We start from the raw sequence: 24,780 nt of genomic DNA, 5'->3' as shown, positions 1-24,780 counted from the left end.
TTTCTAGGCATGGACCAGGAAGCGGTAGGGACCATAGGCTGTGCACCCTACAGTCTTTTCTTTCTTCCACAACAATCCATCCTGATTCTGTTCTGGGTCAGGTCCTGGGTTCCACTGGTCCTCAGGCCAGACAAGGGTACCACCTTCATAGGACACACATTCTAGTGAGAGAGGCAGACAATAAACATGTAAACACAGAGAAGAGAGAATTTCCTAAGATGATCAGAGTACTGAAGAAACTAAAACAGGGCATTGAGATAAGGAGTGGCCAGCAAGTGTGTGGAGACTTTGGAAGAGGTGGAAGGCCTTTCTGAGAAAGTGACATTTGAGCTGAGTCCCGAAGGGCACAAGGGGCAGCCCTATGGAGGAGCTACTGGTGAGGGGTGTAGAATGGGTGGGGAGTAGAGAGTACAGGACATGGGGTGGAGGAGTATTCCTGCAGGGGGACAGGAAGTGCAAGGCCCTAGGTATGTTCTAGAAGCAGAAAGCCAGTGTGGCCAGAGCAGAGAGAGGCCATGACAGACACTCTAGATTTCTGTGCAATTAAAGGAACGGCTTTCTAGCACTTAGAGCTGCCGAAGGACAGTGTGGGCTAGCCCTGAGCGACTGAGCTTCCCGTCACTGGAAGAGTGCAAGCCATAGTATAACCCTTCTCCGTGCAGGTTACAGAGGATGAGATTCAAGCATCCCCAAGGTTGGCTAGAGGACCCTTCATTCAGCCCCTTCAAGTTCCCGAGCATCCTTAAGGGGTTTGGCAAAAGCTGGGAGGATGAATGAAAGCTCCAGGCCGACCTGGCCGGGGGTTAGATTCAGGGGTTTTAGCAGCCTTTGCAGGTCTCTTGCCACTTCCAAGTCCCAACAGCACTGCATCGCCTCTCTGGTCCCACCCAAGGCAAGAGCTAGAGAGTGCCTTTCTCAGTAGACCAGGACCCCGCGGATCTTTCCGCACCCCTATCCCACTGCTTCGGACTCTATTCTCCAGGAACCTCTGTGGGCATGTGGGCTGCTCCTTCCTTCTCTCTCCTGGGTCTCCTGGGCGCACCTGCCCCGCCCTGAGCCTTTGTTCCGGAGGAGCCGCTTCGGGCAGTCCCTTGGTGGAGGCGACACGAGTGTTCCCACGGCCCCCAGGGTCTGCTCTCGGGTGCCCGCCGTCCCGTCCCCTCTCCAGCAGCTGCGCGGCGCTAAGACCCGGAGCCGCGATGCGCACCGGCGGGACCCGGGCGCAGACCCCGGCAGCGGCGTCGCGAGTCCAGGGAGAGCGAGGCGGGCGCGGCCGGGCCGAGGCGGGAGGACCTCAGCAACCCCTGCCCAGCTTTCGGGGGGCGCGTGCGCGGTTTCGGCGGCTGCGGGCGCGCCCGCCAGGTGTGCGAGCGGCCGCGGGCAGGCGGAGGGCGCGGCTTTGTGCGCTCGGAGCCGCGGGCCCGGGTGTGCGCGCGCGCGCCGCGGTGACGGGGCACGCGACTGGGCGGGCTGCGAGGGAACCCCGCCGCCGAGGGGGAGGGGGCTTGGGTCCTTATGGAGAGAGGTGGACTGCGCGGTTCCCCGCGCGCCGGCGGGGTGAGCGGCCGGGACTGACTGGTGACGTTCGGTCGGTGTCGGGGAGTGAGCCAGGGGCGCCAGGCATCACAGAGGTCAGTGGTTCCAGGGCTGGGTTGTGATTTAACGGCCAGCTTGTATCCGGACGTGAGTCCCGGTGTGACTGACCGTGGAATCGGAGTGCGTGTTGTGAGGGTGAATGCGTCGGAGAGACACTGGCTCGTGCGGACTGTGTGAGCCTGTGCTGCGATCCCACAGCCATGCAGCATAATGGGTTATGTTTGGGTGGTAGGGATCTGTCCTCGGAAATCCACACTGGTGGGGTGCTGCACGCACACACACGTATAGGGGCGTGTGTGCTTGAGTGAGATATTCTTCAGTTCCTGTCTCTGGCAAGAGTAGCTGACAGCGACGGAGGTCAGAGGTGGGGGTGTTTACAGGTGGCAGTAGAAGAAACTAGCCAGGAGCCCCAGGAGTACCCTGTAGCAGACAGGGTTGGTTTGCTTCTTTCCCGCAAGGACATAAACCCATGCCAGCCTCGCTCCAACCTGTGCCTGTTGCAGGGAGCGGAGCTAGGATGGTGGAGTGCTGGCTGGGAGGCCTTTATGACTCTCTGGGGCAGGGCCAGCCTCAGCCTGATGCTCATTTCCAGAGGCCCAGGGTGGGTAGGTGGGTGGGTGTGGGGGTGACAGCCTGGGTGGAGGTCCGGGGCAGTCATGTGTTCAGGAGACTTCAAGGATCTGTGTGGACTCCACTCTGTTTTTGCCACTGCCAGACGCTGTTTATCTGGACCTGGGGGCTGGGTGGGAGTGGGGGTTCATCTGTCTCCTATAGCTCCCCCTGCACCCTTCTTAACAAACCCCAAGAGCATTTACATGCAAGTGGGGTTTGGGCTCTGAATGCTGGGATCTGCCTCTTTTGACTGGCCCCCATCAGAGCAGCCTCCACAGGGAATAATAGGATTGTCCTGGGCTGGGAGCCAGGGCTCTCAGGTTCTTTTCATGCTTTGTGACCCTGGGGCCATCCCTTAAGCCCCATAGGCCTCAGTTTCCCATGGAGAGGGAGAAGATACTGCCCTCCCCTGTTCTTCCTGCTGAAGGGTGAGGAGTAAACAGAAAGCTCATACAGCTTCCCGAGGCTGGGAGGCTGGGAGTGACTCAGGGCCTGTGAGGTCCTGGGCAGTGATTTCTCCCAGCATGTCTTCTTGACTTGGACAGCAGCTGGAGAAGCCTCTCTCACTTCCAAGCTGTGGTGCCGGGTTTTCTGAGTCCAGGGGTGGGATGGGATGGGTGTCTGGTAGGTCTGGCTGCTCAGGCTTCAAGAAGCTGCCTCGGGCCCTTCCTCCCTTCCCTGATGTTGAGGAGTGGGGGAGGGTGGGGCTTGAGGGTATTAGTAGAGGGTTGGGGCCCTGGAGCTGAAGCACTGCCGCAACCACTCTTGGCCCTTGTGGTTGATGTTTCCAGGACGAAATGGACACTAAACTAGGGTAGGGCCAGGGCATGTCTAAGTAGGACTCCTGCTTAGCCCAGGGTGTTGAGATAATTTGGTGGGAGGTGGCCTCAGCTCCAGACAGGAGGATGTCCCTGGGGTGGGCACCCTGGAAGCTGTACTCTCTTCTTTCCTCATGAGCCTATCCCATGAGGTATGGCTGAGCTACAGTGCTTCAAGATGACTGAAGGAGAGCGATGCTGGCATGGATGGGGATGGTGGCAGTGCAGCACAATGGTTAAGCACGAAGGCTCAGTCATCACTTTGACCTGGGCATGAATCCTAGCTCCCAACACACACTTCCTGAACCTCCCTTTGCCTTCTCTGCAAAGGGGAAGTGACCTGAGAGATAAGCTTGCATGTAGTGATTTGGGAAGTGACCTCAGGAGACAACAGTAAGGGAAGGGTTGTGAAGGAAAGAAAGGGAAAACAACACAGGCTGCACTGCTTTTATTATTACCACCGCTCTTTCCTCTGAGGAGCCTTACAGACTGCATCTCAGAAATTCTCTCGTGTCCACCTGGCTGGACAAGGAGGCCTCTATGGACATTAACTCCCATGTGCTTCTAGATTGCACATGTATGAGACTCAAGTGGTTTCCTGTGGGCATCCCACACTGCAGCTCCAAGAAGGCCTGGCATGGCCCCGTGTGACGTGCTGCAACACTGTGCCTGTAAGATGCTGCTCAGAGCCTGAAGGAACTGGTCATTACAGAAGCAGCTGGAGTAAGAGGTGGGGCCAAGAGGGCTTGAAGCAGCACACCGTGGTGTCCAACACACTGCATGACCTTAGGTAAATTTCCTTACTTCTCTGAGCCTTAGTTTCTTTACCTGGGTGTTGTGAGTTTTAAATAAGATATTTATTGAATTTTTTGAACACGGTGCTGGGTCCATAGCAAGGGCGTCACTGATGGAGTATTTTTGTGTAGCCAGGAAGACCACATGTTTGGGGCAGCTCAGATACTCATTCACTCAAGTGGAGGGAGACATTCCATAAGATGACCTCTAAAGACCCCTCCCGGTCATGGGATCTGGGGCCCAAGGGCCAGACTCCTGACGTGGCCAGTTCCTCTGGGGCTGTGGCCCAGTTTCCCAGACCACTTGAATGCATTTGTTTTGCAGTCTGTGAATTGGAGCCAGGGATGCCCTGTCCCTGGGCTGGCCTCTCAGACGTGCTTCTCCCTGGTCTCTGACCTGAGGAGGATACGGGAGCCCAGTAGTGGGCAGAGGAGGATGGAGGGAGCAGGCAGCTTGGAAGCAGGTGGAGCAGAGGGAGGGTGAGAGGACTGGAGGGAGGGTAGATGCAGGCATTTGGAGCCGGCAGATGGTCATGGCCACTGGTCTGGGCCACTGCAGTTAGTGGGGGGGACAAGGAAGAGGGGGTGTAGGAGGGCTGGAGAAATGTCAGAGCAGGAAGAGAAAGGAGGGCAGGTTGGCAGAAGGTGGCCAAGAATGATGGAAGAGCAAGGGCTGGGGGGTGAGTTGGGCAGCCAGTTGCGTGGGAATTAGTGGTGTCTGGGGTGGCTGGGACTAAGTGGGAGAGGGACGGAGTGACGCGAGGCAGGGAAGGCAGTGTTGAGGATTAGTTGGGGAGTCTTAGCGCATAAGCCAAGACAGGTTTCATATTACAGAGTACAGCATCCTCAAGCCTCCTCATTCTCCTTTTCACTAATATGTCTATTTGCCACTCCCAGGCCACTGCCCTTTTTGACAGGGGAGGTGCTGTCTGCAGACACTTAGGTCCTGTTACGGGTGGCGATTGGAGAAGGTGAAGCTGTGCCTCTGCCAAGGCCTGTTGCCATGGTACCATGGCGGCTCTTGTCTCCCTACTCTCTCCCATCTCTGAGCAACGTGCTGCCCCTTCTGGGAGAGGTCACAGAATGGGGAGGGTGTCCAGCAGATTTTTGCTTGTGCATGGCCAGCTCTAACTGGCATTACAAAGGTCATGCATTCATCCCTCTCCCTGTAGGCAAGGTCATAGCCAGCCTAGGCTGGGGGGGATACAGCAGCTGTGTGTTCATTTACAGTCATTTAAAGACTACCCTGACCTTTGCAATTTTTTAAAATAGGTTTAGTAAAAATAAAAACAGCAGTGGGAGCCTGTCCTTCGACTCCTCTTTTAATGAGCATATTTTATGGATGATATTCTCTTTTTGCCCGCTTCTTGTAATGCTTCCGTGCGTCTGGAAGTTCTGACTCATATCTGATCTCAGCCTGCCATGCTACACTTGTTGTGTGAGTGTGTGTGTTTTGTGTTTTTGTTTTTCCCTATTTGCTGCAACCCTTCAGGGCTTCCAGATGGTTGTAAGGGGATTCCTGTCTACCTGCTTATGATGTAAAACAGCAGTAGGGGCTCCCAAGACAGGTGTGATGCCCAGGCAAGGATTGAGACAAGACTTAATCCTTGAAGCTGAGCTCCCAGGCTTGCCCATGCTCTGGTCCTGGACTTGAAGCTTGCTCTCAGGGCCAGCTGGTGTCCTGCCCCTGCCCCTAGTTCAGATCTAGGATTGTCAATCTCCTTTCTGGATCATTCTGGGCCCACTGGCTGGGTCCTGCTTGGTCTGGGTCAGCAGATGGCAGTAGGCATGGGCACCTGGGGCACCCTGGCACAGGCAGGGTCCTGCTGATCAGATGGCTGGTAGTGAGCAAGATCAGGAGGGCAGGGACAGGTAGTCAGGCATACTGAGGGCTGTGTGTGTGTGTGTGCACACACATGGCATGGCCCTGGAGGGCTTGTTGCTGGATGGCTGTGTATATGTGGCTACATGTGGATCCTCTGAGCATGTCTGTGTGTGTACAATTGTATACTCTGGCTTGCTCTTGTGTACTTTTCTCTGGAAATATGTCTGCCCACCCACTGGTGCCATCCAGGGTTCTTTTTTTTTTTTTTTTTGTAGAGACAGAGTCTCACTTTCACGGCCCTCGGTAGAGTGCCGTGGTCTCACACAGCTCACAGCAACCTCCAACTCCTGGGCTTAAGCGATTCTCTTGCCTCAGCCTCCCGAGCAGCTGGGACCACAGGCGCCCGCCACAACACCCGGCTATTTTTTGGTTGCAGTTTGGCCGGGGCTGGGCTTGAACCCGCCACCCTCGGTATATGGGGCCGGCGCCCTACCGACTGAGCCACAGGCGCCACCCCCATCCAGGGTTCTTAAGGGTGTGCCTGTCTGGTGGCAGGTGATACTTTACCCTAGCAGGATTTCCTGGCCTCCTGAGGCTCTCTGTATTCTCCCCTGCTCAGTTCTGCTCTCTCTCCAGCCTTCTTCACTCTGCGCCTCCCTCTGCTTGGAGGAAGTCACTTTTTTCCTCTGGCTGTGTGAGCACCCACTGCCTTTCACGGGGGGTTGGTGCTGGGGAGGGACAATTAATCTGATTTCTAGCTCCATCTCCTGAGCTCTGAGCAGAGGGTGATAGGCATGAGCCCTGAGTTGAGGAGATGAGTCAGGATGGCCTCAGGGGAGGGGGAAGCGGCCTGTGTGTCAGCCTGCTGCAGGGAAGCTTTCACTCCTGCCCTCATCCATGTGACCCGCCCTCAGTGGCTTGGGCACCCCTGGAGCCATGAGAAGCCCTGGCCAGGCTGTTCATACTCTCTTACCCAGTAGCCTCATTGCCATAGTTTCTGATGGGGAGCAGAGTAGTCTCTGGGGCCCCAGACTGTCCAATGGGGGCCTTGGTCTTAGCATAATTTATCTCACCATGATCATTGATATTCATGAAGCTCTTCCTGCACTAGGCCCTCAACCACACACTATCCATGTATATTATTTCATTTACTCCTCAGAACAATCCTATCCTATGAGAATAACAATCCTATGAGGTGGGTTCTAAAAGCATCCCTATTTTATGAGGAAGTGGATGTTCAGAGAGATTGGGTCACTTCCACAAGGTCACACAGCCAGTAAGTGATGGAGACCTGAACCCAGGTCTATTCTCAACAATTCTTGCTGTTATCTCTCTCTCTTCACAAACTGCATCCATTTCACCCTGGCAGTTCCCCCCTCAGGCCATTCCAGATTATCTCCAATACACGTTTGCCCAGCCATCTGGTCCCCTTTGGATCACATCACCCTTTTGTAAATACCTGCATAAAGGTGCTCCTCTTTAATCCTTCACCTCCTCACCCCCTAGCCAGAGCAGGGATCGGATTATCTTGTTGACTGAATTATCCTCAGAACTAGAAGACAGCCTGGAACACAGTAGGGATGTAATAAACATTTGGTGAATATGAGGTTGATGATTAAGTTCATGAACTCACCAACATTTGTAGAACTGATGAAACGCATTGCAAAAATTCATTAAATTGTGTGTCACAAATCATTGGCTGACTGTGAGAAGCATAGCAGACCAAATAAACATCGATAGAGAAAACATTAGGAAAATCTTAGCTGAAAAACTTGGATGAGAACAGTGTGTGCAAAAATGGTCTCTTGCATCACAACAAGGCACCAGCTCACATGCACTGTCTGTGAGGGAGTCTTTAGCCAGTAAATAAATAACTATATGGAAACACCCTCCCTATTCACCTGATCTGGCCCCCAGTGACGTTTTTCTTTACTTGAAGATAAAGGAAATATTGAAGACATTTTGATGACATTCAGGACGTCAAGGATAATTTGACAACAGGTCTGACAGCCATTCCAGAAAGAGTTCCACAATCGCTTTGAAGGGTGGACTAGGTGCTGGCGGCGGGACATAGCTTCTTAAGGGGAGTATCTAGAAGGGGACCTTAGTGATATTCAGCAATGAGGTTTGTAGTACATTTTCTAGGATAAGTTTGCAAACTTTGTCAGCAGATCTTGTAAGTAATTCATGAATGAAGATAGGCCTGACTCCAGACCCAAGCTCTAGCCCCTCTGGTGTATTGTCACACTGTAGGGACCACTGGAGAGTGGCCAGCAGTGCAGGCTCTGGGGCCAGCTTGTGCAGTTCAGATTCTGGCTCTGCCAGTGTTCAGTTATCTAATGCTGCGTAATAACCCCTCCAAAGCTTACACTTCTTAAACAAATTCATTTGGATATTTATTTTGCTCATGAATTTGCAATTTGGGCAGGACTCCGCAGGGATAATGTCCATCTTCTCTACTCAGCATCATCTGGGGTGGTTCACTGTCGTGGGGCTGGAATCCTGAAAACTCAGTTACTCACGTCTGGTGTTTGATATTGGCTGTGGACGTGGGATCTTAGTTCCTCTCTACACTACCTCTCCATGTGCTGTCTCCTTCTGCTAGTTCAGGATTCCTTTCAGGAAGGTGGCTGGGTTAAAGATCAAGCATCCCCCAAAAGGAGTCAGACAGAGGTATTTCACTTTTTTCCTTAATGTAGACTTGGAAATGGCGCAGCATCCCCTCAGCTGTAGTCATAGACCTGGGCCTATCCAGATCCAAGGGGAAAGAACATAGACACCATTTCTCAGTGGAGAGGAGTAACTGTCACATTACAGGAAGGGCACATAGGAGGGGAGATATAGTGTGGTCATCTTTAAAAGATACAGTCTGTCATGGCCACTTATTGGGAGTGTGACCTTGAGCAAATTACTTAGTCTTTCTGTGTTCCCACATCCCCATCTTTAAAATAAGGACACTGTCAGCCTGCACCTTATCAGGTTATTCCTTTAGCAATGACAATACTTTTGCCCATGGGTCCTCCTGGCCACAGGTGAGGTGTTAGTGCAAGTTTTAACTAGGGCATTTGTTTCCAATTCCCCAGGCACTGTCATATAATACAGGAGGAACCTGGCAAGGAGGCACCTTGCCATTGTCATATAATATAGAAGGCATATATTATAAGCCCTTCTGATGGTGAGGTCTATAACTAGGAGGGGGGGGAATTTGAATGGAAAAGCCCTTTTCGGTCTCAATTTATTCTGTTATTCCTTCTCAGCCCTGCTCCTTTCGATGGGGCAGAGGACAGGCATTATTGGTGGAGATGCCATGAAGCTGGGGCTCGGAAAGAATTGTTCCGGACCTGGAGGTGTGGTGACCCCCATCAGGATCCCCATCTTTATCCAGAGAAATCAGATAAATGAATCATGAAAATGCTGTGTTTAGGCTTTTTTGGGAAGTGTCTGAGGGAGCTCTCTGCCTCTTCTCTCTCCTCCCACCAGAGTCACTATTCCTCTGCCAGAGGCATGTCCCTCGCCCAGTTTGCCAGGCCTTGGGGAAGAATCTTGGGGTTTGCTTGTCCTGATGCAGATTGGGGCTGCTCCTCTGCTGGACATTAGCAGGGGCCCCGGGAAGTGTCTTGGGGTTTGCACATGTGCTGCCAGGAAGTGTCTCACATCTTATACTTCCTTCATTTGGGGCAAAAACCTTCCTAAAGGAATAATAAAAGGGTTCCAAGCAAAGACTCTTGAGTTTGAATCCTGCCACTGCCACCTTCCAATACTGTGACCTTGAGCACTGTCACCTTTCAGCCCTGTGACCTTGGGCAAGCCTCTCGACCTCTCTGAGTCTCCAGTTCTTCATCAGTAAAGAGAATACAGTTGTGATAAGGGTTAAATAGTATGACATGTTGGGTTCATGGGACCGAAATTATTCTTTACAGATGAAAAACCTGAGGGGGAGGGAGTTTAAGTAGTTGCCCTACAGCTACATGTAATGTCAGAGCAGGGTTGAACTTATGTATTGTGACACTAGGTAGTTGTTGCTTATCTTTTGCAACACAGAGAATTTCCTCCATTCTTCAATCCCTTCTGCTGGAGGGCAATATGGCTGCAGTCCTAGAAGAACGAACAAGACGACTACCACTTTCCTCCCTGCACCACCCAAACTTGCCTGTAGAGGGCGCAAATGCCCACCTTCTGGCCTGTCCCGGTGAGGGAAGCACCCAGGTGCTCTGCGTTAGTGGGGGAGGGTTGGGAGCAACCAGCTGGATGGGGATGGGCAGATGGCTGGAGGTAAAGGGCTGGCTGTGTGTGATCTGCTTTAGTGAGACGCCCCCTTCGGAAAGTCTCCAGTGCTCAAGCCTTTCTACAGATAACTCCCGGGCCACTAGTGAAAACAGGACTATTGTAGTGGATTTTATTCCAATGTTTCTCACTGGATCAGAATCATCTGGGGAGTTCATGAAGGATGCAGATTCCCTGCTTCCACCTTAGAACAATGAGATTAAAATTTTAGTAGTCACACTAGCTGACAGGTCAACAGGTCTGTGCCAGGCCCTGCTGTGAAGGCTGAACGAGTATTAACTCATTGATCCCTCTCAACAGCCCTCGAAAGGAAGTACTATTATTATCCTCATTTTATAGATGGGTAGACTAAGACATAGACAGATTGAACACCTGACTAAGGTCATGCCACTGGCAAGCAGCAGGGCTAAGGTTAAAACCCAGGCCGTGGGCGGCCCCTGTGGCTCAAAGGAGTAGGGCGCTGGCGCTGGTCCCATATGCCAGAGGTGGCAGGTTCAAACCCAGCCCTGGCCAAAAACTGCAAAAAAAAAAAAAAAAAACCCAGGCCGTTCAAGTCCTAAGTAGGCCTAGTACATTTTTTTTTTTTTTTTGAGACAGAGCCTTACTCTGTCTCCAGGGTAGAGTGCCGTGGTGTCGTTGCTCACGGCAACCTCAAATTCCTGGGCTCAAGTGAACCCCCTGCCTCAGCCTGCCACAACATCCAGCTAGTTTTTCTGTTTTTAGTAGAGACGAGGTCTTGCTCTTGCTCAGAATGGTTTTGACCTCCTGAGCTCAGGCGATCCACCTGCCTCGGCCTCCCAGAGTGCTAGGATTATAGGTGGCCACTGAGCTTGGCCTTTTTTTTTTTTGAGACAGAGTCTCACTCTCTTCCCCAGGCTAGAGTGCCATAAGGTCAGCCTAGTTCAGAGCAACCTCAAACTGCTGAGTTCAAGGGACCCTCTTGCCTCAGCCTCCTGAGTAGCTGACACTATAGGTGTGTGCTACCATGCCCAGCTAATTTTTCTATTTTTATTAAAGACAGGGTCTTGTTCTTGCTCATACTAGTCTTAAACTCCTGACCTCCAAGCAGTCCTCCAGCTTTGGCTTCCCAGAGTGCTAGGATTATAGGCGTAAGCTTCCATGCCTAGCCTTCAGAGAACCTATTACATTTGAGAACCTATTTTATAACCCTGGGCTTGCCACCTTTCTTGCCTCCTTTTACTTTCTTTTATTTTCCATTATTTTAAAGAGCATTTATTGTGTTCTTCTAAATATAGAAGTAAGGCTTTCTTAGTTTAGAAAGCTTGGAAAATTCAGACAAGCACAGAGAAGAAGAAAATTATCCATAGTCCTACCTCCAGAATGTATTATTTAGCTTGTTTTATTCTACCCTGAAATTTACGATTGTCTCACATCATTATGTATCTGTGGTACTTCTCTGCCTCCTTTATATTGGCTTCAGTGTGCTCTGTTGTCAGGAGAGGCTGCGTTTCTTTAACCTACCCCCCACTGTTGGATATTTAGGGTGTTCCCAATATGTCCCAGTTATGACAGCAGTGTGATCGAGATCTTGAAAGTACACCTTTGCAACAGTTCTGCATTTTCTCCCTTTTGATGGAGTAATTGGAAACAGAATTGCTAGGTTCAAAGGCATCCATACTGAAACACCTCCCCCCCCTTTAAAGCATAATATATGTACAGAGAAGTACACATATTTTAAGTGCACAGACTAATGGATTTACAAATAAAATCAACATCCAGATCCTCAAATAGGCCATGACCTGTACTCTAGATGCCCCTTTGGCAGACCTACATGTCTGTAAGGATTTTGATTTATATTGTGAAATTCCCTGGAGCCAAGTTGTATTTTGGTCTCCTTCAAGTTTTCTTACTTAGGATTGAAGAATGAATTCTTTTTCTTTTTTGGAGACAGCGTCTCACTCTGTGGCCCGGGCTTGAGAGCTGTGGTTTCAGTCTAGCTCACAGCAACCTCAAACTCCTGGGTTGTATTAGTTAGGATTCTCAAAAGAAACAGAACTAATAGGATGGATGGATAGATAGATGGATAGATGGACAGATAGAGATGCATTATGAAAGAACAGCTCATGCAATTATGGAGGTTGAGAGGTCCCACAGTTTGTAAACTGGAGACTTAGGAAAGCCAGTGGTAGAGTTCCAGTCCAAGGCCCAAGGTCCAAGAATCAGAAACAGTGATGTCCAAGGGCAAGAGAAGATGAATGTCTCAGCTCAGTCAGAAAGTGAACTTGCCCTTTCTCCACGTTTTTGGGCCCTCAACAGATTGTCAGATGCCCACCCACATTGGTGAGTCTACCGATTCAAATGCTAATCTCTTCTGAAAACATCCCACAGACACACATGGAAATAATGTTTTACCAGCTATCTGGGTTTCCCTTAGACCAGTCAAGTTGACACATAAAATTAGCTATCACATGGATATTGGCAGCTATCCACACATTAATGGGATGCCAGTTTCCTTATACCTTTATACCATTATCATGTTTTTGTTTTTTTATTATTTATTATTTAAAAATTTTTTTTTATTAAATCATAACTTTGTACATTGATGCATTTATGGTGTTCAGGGTACTGCTTCGATATACAATGTGAAATTCTTTTTTTTTTTTTTTTTTTGTAGAGACAGAGTCTCACTGTACCGCCCTCGGGTAGAGTGCCGTGGCATCACACGGCTCACAGCAACCTCTAACTCTTGGGCTTACGCGATTCTCTTGCCTCAGCCTCCCGAGCAGCTGGGACTACAGGCGCCCACCACAACGCCCGGCTATTTTTTGGTTGCAGTTTGGCCGGGGCTGGGTTTGAACCCTCCACCCTCGGCATATGGGGCTGGCGCCCTACTCACTGAGCCACAGGCGCCGCCACAATGTGAAATTCTTAACATTGAACTAAGTAACAAATCTATCACAATTATACTCATTTCTTAATAGTTTTGAAATGTGTCATTGCATCATGCACATTAGCTGAGGTCCCCTCAAATGCCTTCCCTCCTTCCCTCCCCTCTGTCTCCTCTTTCCTTCTACTTTCTGGACTATAGTTATATTTTGCCATTCATATGAGTGTGTAGGTGGTCATATATTGATTTCATAGTAGTATTGAGTACATTGGATACTTTTTTCCCCATTCTTGAGATACTTTACTAAGAAGAGTATGTTACAGCTCCATCTAGGTAAACATAAAAGATGTGAAGTCTCCATCCTTTTTTATGGCTGCATATATTCCATGGTGTACATATACCATTATCATTTTTTCTTTTTTTTAAGACACAGCCTCAAGCTATAGCCCTGAGTAGAGTGCTATGGCATCACAGCTCACAGCAACTTCCAACTCCTGGGCTTAAGCGATTCTCTTGCCTCAGCCTCCCGAGTAGCTGGGACTAAGGGCGCCCGCCACAACGCCCAGATATTTTTTGGTTGTAGTTGTCATTGTTTGGCAGGCCTGGGCCAGATTTGAACCTGTCAGCTGTGGTGTATGTGGCTGGCGCCTTAGCCGGTTGAGCTACAGGCGCCACCCAAGCATTATCATGTTTAAAAAAAAACTTTATTATAGAAAAGTGATACATTATTATTATTTATTTATTTTTTAGTGAGATGAGGTCTTGCTCTGTTAGCCAGGCTGGAGTGCAGTGGCGTGATCACAACTTACTGCAGCCTTGAACTCTGGAGCTCAGGTGATCCTCCTGCCTCAGCCTCCTGAGTAGCTGGGTACAGGCATGATTCACCATGCCTCGAAATTAAAAAAAAGTTTTTTTTCACCTGGGCATCTTGAGTTTATTTGGGCAGACCCAGGTGAGAGAGCCCTGCATGTAGAAAAGGTATTGGTGGTGAAATGTGTCCTGTGCTGATGATGTAGGGCCTGATGGGGTGTCAGGGACTTGATCTTGGAGTTGTGGAACTGCTTGCCCAGTGGCCACTGGCACTTGCTGGCTGTTGTCTCCTCCACCTTTATGATCTGGATCAAGAGAGTCTGGGCATGGTGCCAGGCGCCATGTCCCGGTAGTACTGGTTGACAGCACCCGCAGTGGTCAGGTCCCAATATTCCTGGTCCATGTTGTGGGTTCTACTGTGGAAGTCATAGCAAAGCCAGATGCTGAAGTTCTTCACCTTCAGGGGAGATTTGTCAAACACCTGCCCAGACAGATCTTCTTCATCTTCATCCTTTTTGGCTGAGATACAAAGTGTAAAAAGTGGGATTAGTGACAATATGGTTAGGTGCAAAGATCCACGTGTGGTAGAGGGGTGGCACTTGGGCTAGCCAGGTATCTCCCCACCACCTTGTGCTCTTGTGGTATGCTAGAGGCCTTCATGGTGCTCTCTCTGTGCTTGCTGCCACTTACAAAAGGCTATTTACAAATTTTTAATTGTGGTAAAATTTGTAGCTTCTTTAACCTGCAGCCATGTGGTGCTAGTAACTCTTTTGGTAGATTGGCCTTACTGAACAGATAAGAATAAATTGCTCAATCATGGTTTGTCTGGGTCTTTTCTCCTGGAACCTAGTTTTCACAAGCTCTTCTCTTGTGATTTGTCATTATCTTTTTTGTTTTTGAGACAGAGTCTCAGTCTGTTGCTCAGACTAGAATGCTGTGGCGTCAGCTTAGCTTGCAGCAACCTCAAACTCCTGGGTTCAGGTAATCCTCTTGCCTCAGCCTCCTGAGTAACTAGAACTACAGATGCCTCCCACAATGCCCCACTAATTCTTTCTATTTTTAGTAGAGATGGGGCTTTGCTCTTGCTCAGGCTGGTCTTGAACTCCTGAGCTCAAGCAATCCTCCCACCTCGGCCTCCCAAGAGTGCTAGAAGTACAGGCATAGCCACCGCACTAGGCCAATCTGTCCAATTTGTCGTTATCTTGCTTTACAGAACTTGTGTAATGAGAAATTCAGTATGGCCTTGAGATAGTGTGGACAGGGCAGTGATCTGTGGATTGTAAATCATTATGCAGGTGCTAGATGCTGTTTTATCTTGAGCCCAAGGTATGAATTCCTAACTGGTGTAGGATTGCTGACTTGGAATGCCCACTGTGCTTGTTTCCCCGATCACAGTGTCTTTCTCCGCCACCATCCTTTATCTTCACCCGGCTTCTGAAGGAAGCAGAGGCCAATCCAAGTCTCTCCTTTGATGACTGAAGCCTGGAATGAGTAGGTGACCTGTGCAGAATGACTTAGTGGTGGAGCTGGGATGAGAGCTGAGCTCCATGGGGCCAGTACTGGGATGCCAGCTCACACTGTCTGGAAGGGAGACGATACAGGCTGGATGATCTAGTGCCGGCCTCTCTAGAGGCATCTGTTTCCTGAACTTCCTGTAACCACCTCATCCCCATGCCTGGGAAAGGAGCTCGTCTCATCTTTCAGCTCCCACTGGTGGCTGTGAGGACCAAGCTGCCCAAGCAGAGGAAACCATACTGTCCCTTCTCTTTTGGCTGAAGAGTCTGGGGACATAATGGAGGGGCGGCTGCTGACAGAAGCCTGAGCTGTCTCTCCTTCTCTGAGCCCAGCTCCACCTACCTTGAAAGCCCACGAAGCTGGGCGGGTTCCCTGGGGCTCTGCCTGGGGCTGAGAGCCTGGCTGGGACTTGCCCCCAGGCTGGTACTCCGGGAACATTTCCAGCTCTCATGACCTGTGACCCAAAGCAGCCCCTGGGAACCAGGGTCAAGGAGCACCATCGAGAGAGGAGCCCATCTAGCTAGGTGTTGGCAGCATCTGGACAGTTGCTCTTTCTTCATTGTTCTCGCTCCATGGTTGAGCTTTGCCTTCAGGCCCTTAGTTTTCTTGTCTGTAAAACGGGCACTGCATGTGAATTGTGCATATCTGTGGGTTCAGAATCAGTGGGGAAGCTTTGAGCTGATAGCCATCAAGCTGGGTGAACTTTGTCAAGTCCCTTAACCTCCCCGAACCCCAACGTCCCCATCTGTAAATGGGATAGCAGGTGGCCCCGACTCAGAGGAGACTGTGAGGCTGAGATGAGCTAAGTGGTGTGGCCAACATTGGTCCACAGAAAACTCACAGATGCAGGTGATGCTCCCAGCTCTCTTGTCCCCATAGCTTGTCCTCATCTGCGCTCTGACCAACTGGCTGCTGAGTCAGCAGCGCTCTGGGAGGAAACTGGGCTGTGTGTGGCAGGGGCGGGAGGGCTGGGCTTCCTCGCCGAGTGGTTCCCTTTCCTCTTGACTCACAGCCTTTCTCAGAGAGCCCATGGCCCCTTTGCTGCCCACCTCTCACAGAAGAGGAACCAGGGGTCAGAACTGGGGCTCAGGAAACTGAGAGGGACTGAAGCAGGGGTGGCATCCTAATGGACAATCATAGGGGCCCTGTGCCAAGTGCTTACACTCACTGGTAACCTCACCAGGGGAGGTTGGTTGCAGCCACCCTCTGTTATAGAAGGGACATTTGAGGCCTAGAGAGGTTAGGTGATGTGCATGAGGTCACAGGATACAGGCTTGAGAGGCCAGAGCTGAGGGAGGGAGAGTAGAGACTGTTATGGAATGGCTCTTGTTCGCCCTGGCCCTAGAGCTCAGGGAGTAAACAAAAAGCCATCTGGGAAGCTCCCTTCTCTCTTTCCAGGCCCTCACTCTGGGGACAAGGGGCATCCTGGGTCCTTCTGGCTTCGCAGGGGTGCTGATCCAGTGACACTGAGGAAGCTCGGGATGCTGTGAGCTCTGTGCTCTGCCTACTGGCGCAGCCAGGCTGCTACTGCTCCTTGGTTGGGTATCTGGGTCCCTTTGTGGTTACCAGAAGCCAGGATTCCGGGTGGGGAAGCCAGCCTCAGTGGCAGCAGCCGAGGTCCGCAGGCTGTCCTGCTGCCCTTCAAGGCATTTGGGCCTGGGCCTGAGTCCTTCCTGGCCCAGGTGTGCATGCCTGGGAGTCTCCCACAGACTATGAAACCCGTGTAAGAGCATCTGTCAGCTTTGTGTTTCCCTAGAATATGTGTGATGGACCTCATTCACATGTGGTTGGTGTGGGTGGTGGGGTGTGCCTCGGCGTGATGTGACGGTTACCCCACCTCTCACATGTGAAGGTACATCGGAGTGCATTCTAGAGATGGCTCACCTTCAACTCTCTCTAATTGATAAAGAAGAAAGTAATTTGCAAAAGGTATTTTGTTATTAGCAACTCATGTGACACCCACCCCACTACCCCAGCAACTTCAGAGTGAGGCTGTGAGCTGTTTCTGGCTCATCCTGGTGCGCTCCCAGCATGGCTGCAGTGCTTGGCCTAGAGCAAGAGTCAGTGACGTGGAGGGGGGGGGGGAACAGGCAGAGGGGCCAGCGGGCCGATCCTTCTCATCAAGCTCTTTTTCCTAGCAGAGACTTCCTCAATGGAAAGTGAGAGAAATCCAGCACACACTGGCTTTAGGAATAAAGGGACATCTTGCCGGCTCTTCTCTATCCAGAGGTCAAGTGCCTTCCAACGCAGCTGGATCTAGGAGCTCAGATGATGCCCTCGCGATTTGCTTTCTCCTGTTTCCCTGTCTCTGCCTTCCTATGGGTTGGTTTCATTTTTCCAGCAGTCTTCACAGCCCCAGGCTTTCTGTGGTTTAGCAGGAGGAAGTGTCCTGGGTCCCCTTGTCACTGCCGCCAGGAGAGTGGATGACCTGGTTGGCCTGGTCAGATGCTCGCTCCTGAGCCTGGAGCTCCTGAGTGCAAAGGTGTCCTTCTCCCAAGTGGAGGCCGGGCAGGAAGGACCCCAGGGGTTCCGGCACCTGCTGAGCACGTCCTGGGTGTGGGTTGGGTGCAGCAAGGTGAAAGTGGCTCTCTGGAGTAGATATCCAGCAGGAAGCCATCCTAGAGAGTTGGCTACCCACATGGCCCTTCTTTTCCTGGGGCAGAGGTGGAGTGGAGGGGGAAGCCTGAACTGAGGGCCCCTGGGCTCCTACTGGGGGCCAGCTGCCCTGCTCTGGGCCAGGACCTGAAGCTGTTCCCCCAGCCCACCCAGGGTGCCACCTTAGGGCCCTGTAGTGTCTCCTGCTGCAGAGGGGGTGCAGAAAATAGAAATCCTCATGCTCCTTGTCCACAACCTGGGGTTGGCCCCTGCCACCTCAGTATGGAGTCTTCAACTTCAGAGTGTCAGCAGGTCCAGACAGGAAACTGGGGAGGATCGGCCAGAGAGGCCAATGGCGGCAGCTGCAGCAGCTCGGTTCCCTTTCTCACGGCTGGGGGCTGGGGCAGGAGCCTGGTGCCTGGCTGTGCTCTCCCACCCCAGTGACTCCCCTTCTAAGGGGCTGTCATTAGTGAGTACCTGCTGTGTACCCGGGGTAGTCAGCACTGGTGCCTGGAGCGATGAGGACTTGCCCTGTGGTTTGGCTGGAGAGACAAGTACACCTGCACACAGGTGCTGCCCTCCAACCCCCTCACTGCCGGCATGGAGGAGGGCTCTGCTCTGACCCATATCTAGACACTGGGTGGGGGGGGGGTCTGACAGGTTCAGATCTGTGCCCATGTATGTGTATGTGTACATGTGAATGCGCCTCACAGGTGTGTGTGTGTAGTCTGAGGGTATGAGTGTGTACTTGTGAGGACATGGGTCTATCCGTGTGTGTGCGTGTGTCTCTAGAGGGATTTGTAAGTATATGAGAAGCGTGTGCGGTGTCTCTGTTAATGCCTACATGCACCTGCACGTGCGTGTGCATGAGTGTGCTTGTGTGTGCAGGCATCTAATGACATGTATGTGAGCATGAATGTGCCTGTGTGCTGGTATATGCACATGTGCGTCCCATGTGTCCTGTGCACACACGTGTGCATGTATACTTAGGTACACGTGTACTGGTTCAACTACATGTGTATGTGGCTGGTTTATCTGGCATGCACTGAACCGTGTTGGAGGCTTCCAGCTGCGTCCCCCTTCCTCCCAGGCGTGGTTGTGGGAATCCTTGAGGCTCCTTTGGGTTCCAGGAAGCCAGGCTGTGTGGGCCGAGCTGCCAACTGGGGCTGTGGAGCAATCTGCCAGCGGAGCCCCTTCCGGAGCTGTGGGTTCCTCTGGGTGTGGGGAAGCTGCCCTCCACACCCTCCCTTGCTGGTCTTGGTGCCTCCCAGAGGGCAAGGCACACCTCCCAACCCTGCAGCCTCACCCACAGGAAGCTTGGGTTGAGGGACAGGCAGGAGGGAGGTGCCGCGGGGCCCGCCCTGTGCCGGCACTGACCTGCTGCACCACGGCCCTCTCGCGGACAGCCCCGGGGACGTTGCTGAAGTCTGGGGCCTGGTGGCTGCAACCATGTTGCGCCGGAAGCGCAGTGTCTCCTTTGGGGGCTTCGGATGGTGGGTGACAGATGGGAGGGTGGTTGGATGATGGAAACAAACTTAGAGGTGCCGTTTCGGTGAGCGTCTGGGCTGCCTGTGGGAATGGAGTGGCTCAGGCTGTGCCTAGGAACTGAGTCTGCAGACACTCCACAGGTAGAGCTGGACGATCCTGGTGGGGACATCAGAAACTGTAAGCTTTCCCTGCTCTCCCCGGGAACAATCTGTTAGGGAATCCCGAAGGTCAGAGCTGGCTGCCCGTGGGCGGGTCAGAGGGAGAGTGTGGTTGACTGGCTGTCATCGAATGTGTGTCTCTATGCCAGTGGGTTCCCATGCGTGTGTATGTGTGTGTGTGTGATTATTTGTGAATGCGTGTGTGTGCGTGCACCTGAGACTGTGCGTGTGACTGTGACCAAGTGTGCATTCCTGCGTAGAGCTGATGTCCACCTGCACCTCTAGCCTTTTGTAGCTGTGTGTATGCTGGTGCCTGAGTAGACATTCCTGTCTATGCCTTTGTTGTGACCTTGTGGTGGGGGGTGGGTCTGTGCTGGGATGCTGCCCTTGTGGGTGGTGAGTTGTGAGAGGTGGGGCAGGCCTGCCTCCAAGGGCCCCCACCCCAGGCAGCCCATCCCAGCTCTGTTCGAGCCAAAGTGGCGTCTGCACACCAGCCTCCGGCCTAGCCTTTGGGGCCACCTTTGGCCTCTAAGCTTCTGTCTAGGATGAAGGAGATTCTTCTTCCGCCCAAGAGGCCAGAAAGTTGGGGGACTGAGGGCATAGGCTTGTCTCTGGTGGCCAGCTGCTGGCAGCTTCTCCTCAGCTGGGGGAATGGAGACTAGTGGTTTTCTTTTTTTTGTTGTTGTTGCAGTTTGGCCGGGGATGGGTTTGAACCCGCCACCCTCGGCATATGGGACTGGCACCCTACTCACTGAGCCACAGGCGCCGCCCAAGTCTAGTGGTTTGTTTTCATTATCAGTTTCCTTTCAACATCTGGGCTTGGAGTGATGTCAAACTGGGAGAGGGTTCTGGGAGAGGGTGGCCAGAGGGTGTCTTGGTGTGGTGCCCTGGGTAAGGCCCGATGGATGCATGAGAGAGGGCGGGAGGCACAGCAGGGCTGGGGAGGGCTGGGCTGTGTTCCTCAGTGGCTCCCCTCTTCCATATGCATGTGGCTCCTTAATCCCCTTTCCTCCTCTTTGAAGGCGCTGTGCCATCCTTCCTCTGGCAGGAAGGGGTTATGGGCACTCCACGTGTGGCAGATGGGACAGTGAGGAGGAGGCGGTGCCAGGCAAGGAACCATGTGGCCTGGTGCCTGATCATGGGTCCTCCCTGATGTCTGGGCACAGGTGGCGCTGCTGTCTGTTGGAGGCTGCTATCTGGGGAGCAACTGAGGCCTGCCTATCTGGGAGGTGTGGCACAACCAGAAAATTCCCTCTCCAAGGTTCCAGACCTCCATCTTTTTTTTTTTTTTTTTTTTTTTGAGACAGAGTCTCACTATGTCGCCCTTGGTAGAGTGCAGTGGCGTCACAGCTCATAACAACCTCAAACTCTTGGGTTTAAGTGATTCTCTTGCCTCAGCCTCCCAAGTAGCTGGGACTACCCCACCACAACACCTGGCTATTTTTTTCATTGCAGTTCTCATTGTTAATTTTAGCTGGCCTGGGCAGGGTTCGAACCTGCCAGCCTGGGTGTATGTGGCCGGCGCCTACCCCCTGAGCTACGGGTGCCGCCCTCCATCCAGTTCTATCCCAGACGAATCCCTGTGTATGGAGACGTCTGCTCCAGGCCTGAGGTTTGAACTGGACAGGTAAGGGAGAGAATAGGAGAGTGGTCACCTAGGGCTGCCTATGAGGCAGAGATGAGTGTGGAGGAAGAGCCCTAGCATGTCCAAGAGACCTCTGTGTGCCAACCACAGTGTCCACGGGCTGTGGAGCCCTCCTTGTCATTTACTGGTGCTCAGCACATTACGTGTGCTCGGCAGGTGCTTGTGGACTGGCCCAGTGAGGTGTTTTGCACCCATTGGGCGTTTGGTTGGGAGCCCTTGAGTTAGAGGGGATGGCAGGACCTTCTGATGTGGTTGGAAGGTTGGACTGAACAAGAGGGCTGGGCTGGAGTTTGAGGATTCTCTGGGGATGGGTGTCAGCTGGGAGGGTGGCTATCATTCCTGCAGCACTCCAGACAGAGCACAGAATCTCTTTTATAAAAAAGCTCCATTGGACATGGGGTGGATAGCCAGTAGTGCTGAGGGCAGATAAGGTGGTGAGGGTGAGGGGAGGAAGGGGCACCCAGGGGCTTGGTTTCCTAAAAGGGAGAAGCCCCATAGCCACCGCCACATCTCTTATGTCAACCTTGCTCAAACCGCAGGCCCCACCCCCTGGGGGCCACACCCCAGTGTGGGACCCTGGTGGACAGCTACTGAGTAAGCATGGATTGGGATTGGAGTGGGGATTACTGTCACCCAGGGAGCTGGTAGGCAGCTGGTGGTTGGAGCTGACCAGACAGAGGTCAGGAGGGCACATGCCAGGAGTCTGGGGGCTAGTGCTGAGTCCACCCTGACCATTGAGGAGTTCGCCTGGGGTACTTTCCCTCTCTAGGTCTCAGTTTCCCCATGTGTCAGTGGGAGTTTCTGCCTCACCCACAACACGGGGTTCTGTAAAAATTAAACGAGATTCCTTGAGAAAATGTAAAGGGCTTATTATATATTAGGGTTACCATTGGGTAGCTCTGGGTTATAAACATCTCAGCAGTATGTGGGGTCTGACTCCTAGACAGATCTGGGGACTTGGTGGGTTGAATGGGAGAGGAAGAGGGTCTGCATCGCAGATGGGGCGGGGAGCCCAGGGCGAGACCCTCAGGGACCAGCAGTGGAAGTCCCGAGGAAGGGGCACAGGAGGGAGTGTGGAGAAGAGATGGGGAGGGGTGTGGGCCACAACGTGTGGGATATAGCTTCCTTTGTTGCTGAGAACTGCGACAAGATGCCGGGTGCTTACATAGAGTGAAAGGATCCCTCCTCTAGCTCAGGGCCTCGGGGCTGACTGTGATGGCTGGCACAGCTCCCTGTCCTCACCATGTGGCCCGACACCTCTCCCCCTCTAGCCATGTGTTTGGGAAGCTTCATGCAGAGCTGGGCTGGCTAGACAAGGATGCTTGAAAGAACTTTCCAAGGTTTCAGGTATCCTGGAGGTGGGTGGTGATTTTGGTGACATGGATAGTGACAGTAGCACAGATTTTGGCACTGATCATGATGGTGACATGGATTGTGATGATGATGCTGGTGATGACACTGCTGGTGATGACACATAGTGACATGGATAGTGATGGTGACACTAGTAGGTGATACTGGTGGTGGCAGCACTGGTGCTGATGGTGATACTGGTGGCATGACCCCTAAACTGGAGATACCAGCAGTGGGAATATGGCCCACCTTCTTGTCCCTGGGGAGGGAGGAAGGACCTCTTTGTACCAGCCATAAGGGCTGGCATATGCAGGGGGTAAAAATAGAAGCTCAGCAGTGCTGCCTCCTCTTCCAATGAGGGCGGGCACAGGCTGTGGGTGGAGGAGCTGGCTGCTGGGACAGTCTGCAGCAAACACGATCCTCCCTGCTCCAAACTCCTGGAGCTGATGGAACCTACCTGCCAGCTCTCCCTGGAGCCTGCTGTTTGGTTCTGTCCCAGGACTGGGGTCTGCCTCCCTGGTTGGACTGGTTTAGCTCCCAGATCAGAAGGGTCCTTGGTGCTGGGGGTGTTGTATCTTCCCAAAGCAGAAGCCCAGGAAATATTGATGTCCACCTGCCATTGACCCATGCAGCGGGGTTGCAGAGTCCTCTGGTGGGACCAGCAGTACTGAAGGGAGAGGCTACATGTGAAGTGCTTAAGATCTAGGGTCTGGGATCAGGTGCCTGGATTCAGACTGGGCCAGTGATTTTGCCCTCTGAGCCTCAGTTTCCTTATCTCTAAAACAGGGGCAATAACAATACTCATCTTATAGGGCTTTGTTTGGGTCCAGCCCTCTGAGAACTCACAGTCTTCCCTTTCTTGGCTGGGGAGAACTGGCCACTGTCGCAGCTGTCCCCTGCAGAGTCCTGCCAGTCTGGTAGTCTGGGCTGGCCTAGGATCCCGTCCCCTGCAGATGCGGTTTGGGAGCCTTCAGCCCTGTGCTGACTGAAGCCCTTGCTTTTTTCTTGGCAGGATCGACAAGACGATGTTGGCGAGTCTGAAGGTCAAGTAAGTAGCCACTTCCTGTTCTGTGAAGGTCAAAGATGATGGTAGACCAGAGCTCCTCTGGGGCCCTTGTTCCCCCAGTGTGTGGGAAATGTGAGACGAGCTGTTGCATTTGTCAGATTACGGTCTGAGTCTGGGGGACTTCTGGACTGGAGAAGGCTGGACCAGGCTCTTGATTTCTGGGGTATCTGGAAAAAACTAAACTGGAGTCCACTCAGAGGCAAGAGTGGACTCAGCAGGGACCAGAGTGGTAGAAATGTGTGTAGCAAGTGTGACTGCCAGGTCACAGACTTAGGAGTGTAACAGAGATAATTGTATTTTCTATGTGACATCCCAACCCTTTCAGGCTATTTTTCTGCCATTCCCCAGTGTGTGTGTGTGTGTGTGTGTGTGTGTGTTGTGTCAGCTGCTCATTGAGTCATCTGTTACCAGACATATGTCATCCTGATCAGCTTGGCCCTCGGGCCTTCTGAGGCTTCCACCCCAGACTCAGGGTCTGAGAATTGTCTGCCTCAGTTTACCATCTGTTCCCAGGTCTGTCCAGGCACACCTCTCTCCTAGAACCTTAGACCCCTCTCCCCTTACCATCTTCCTGGCCAAACCATTTTGTCTGCATCCCAATCTTCTTTCTTCTTCTTTTTTTTTTAAGCAAAAAATCCCCATTACTCTTCCATCCAAGGGCTCTTTCTCATTTCAGACTTAAAGTATAGCCTACTTCCATCTGCATCCTTCCCTTGGGGCCACGAGTACCGACTAATCACCTGCTCCAATTGAGTGAATTGAAAAGGAATCTCTAGGAGGAAAATAACATTGGCCACTAGTTCAAAATATTCCCTTGCTGCATGTGAATTAGGTCATGCATGAAGAATGCCTCCAATGAATTGCTGTTCTTCAGAGGTGGCTCCTCTGGGCTGTCACTCCCCCATCTCAGAGGAAAGGTTTTGCTGGCTGCTCCTCTTGTCATACCATTCAGTTGCCAGCAGTGACTGTGTATCCCCTGGATACAGGTCCCTGGGTAATGCGCAGCTAATCTTGAGGGTTGGCACACATAGGGATCAAAATAAGAGGCTTCCTTCTCTGGTTTGTGTTAGCAGGGCTGGGATGAGAGCTTTCAGTCTTTTTGTAGAGTTGACACTGGGAGTGCCTTGGAGTAGTCCTGGAAGACTGCTGAGATGAGGTGGCTTCTAAAGTAGCTCTTAAAGGCAGGACAATAGGGCACCCTGTCCCATGCTTGTGCTGGCTTGGCATGGTGTGAGTCTCAGCACAGCCCGATGCTCAGGCCAAGACACTTGACTTCTCTGGACTTGTTTCTATCTTTTGTCCAATGGGCGCAACAATGTCTGGCCTTCCTAGAGCTTCCCAGAGCATATCTGAGTATTGAATGAGATTATAGACCT

At 52.1% G+C, this 24,780-nt stretch overlaps 1 protein-coding gene across 5 annotated transcripts in view; it reads left to right on the top strand.

The window, feature by feature from the left end:
* Nucleotides 1-24,780, top strand: part of RAP1GAP2 (RAP1 GTPase activating protein 2) — a 261,007-nt gene that overhangs the window by 18,494 nt on the left and 217,733 nt on the right. For 2 of the 5 annotated variants that reach the window (XR_008375566.1, XM_053569493.1), the window contains exon 3: nt 23,351-23,386. Coding sequence is in view for 4 of the 5 variants with exons in the window: in XM_053569493.1 (XP_053425468.1) it covers nt 23,351-23,386 (36 nt within the window). In the remaining variant the exon portion in view is untranslated. Of the gene's footprint in view, nt 1-1,510; nt 1,632-19,101; nt 19,191-19,303; nt 19,326-23,350; nt 23,387-24,780 lie in introns of those variants that run through there. The other 3 variants (XM_053569496.1, XM_053569495.1, XM_053569497.1) reach the window with 3 other exon arrangements.

Source organism: Nycticebus coucang, chromosome 18, assembly GCF_027406575.1.
Source record: "Nycticebus coucang isolate mNycCou1 chromosome 18, mNycCou1.pri, whole genome shotgun sequence".
Lineage (NCBI taxonomy): Eukaryota > Metazoa > Chordata > Mammalia > Primates > Lorisidae > Nycticebus > Nycticebus coucang.
Note: the sequence above shows the minus strand (reverse complement) of the source record. Positions and strands in the feature narration are given on the sequence as shown.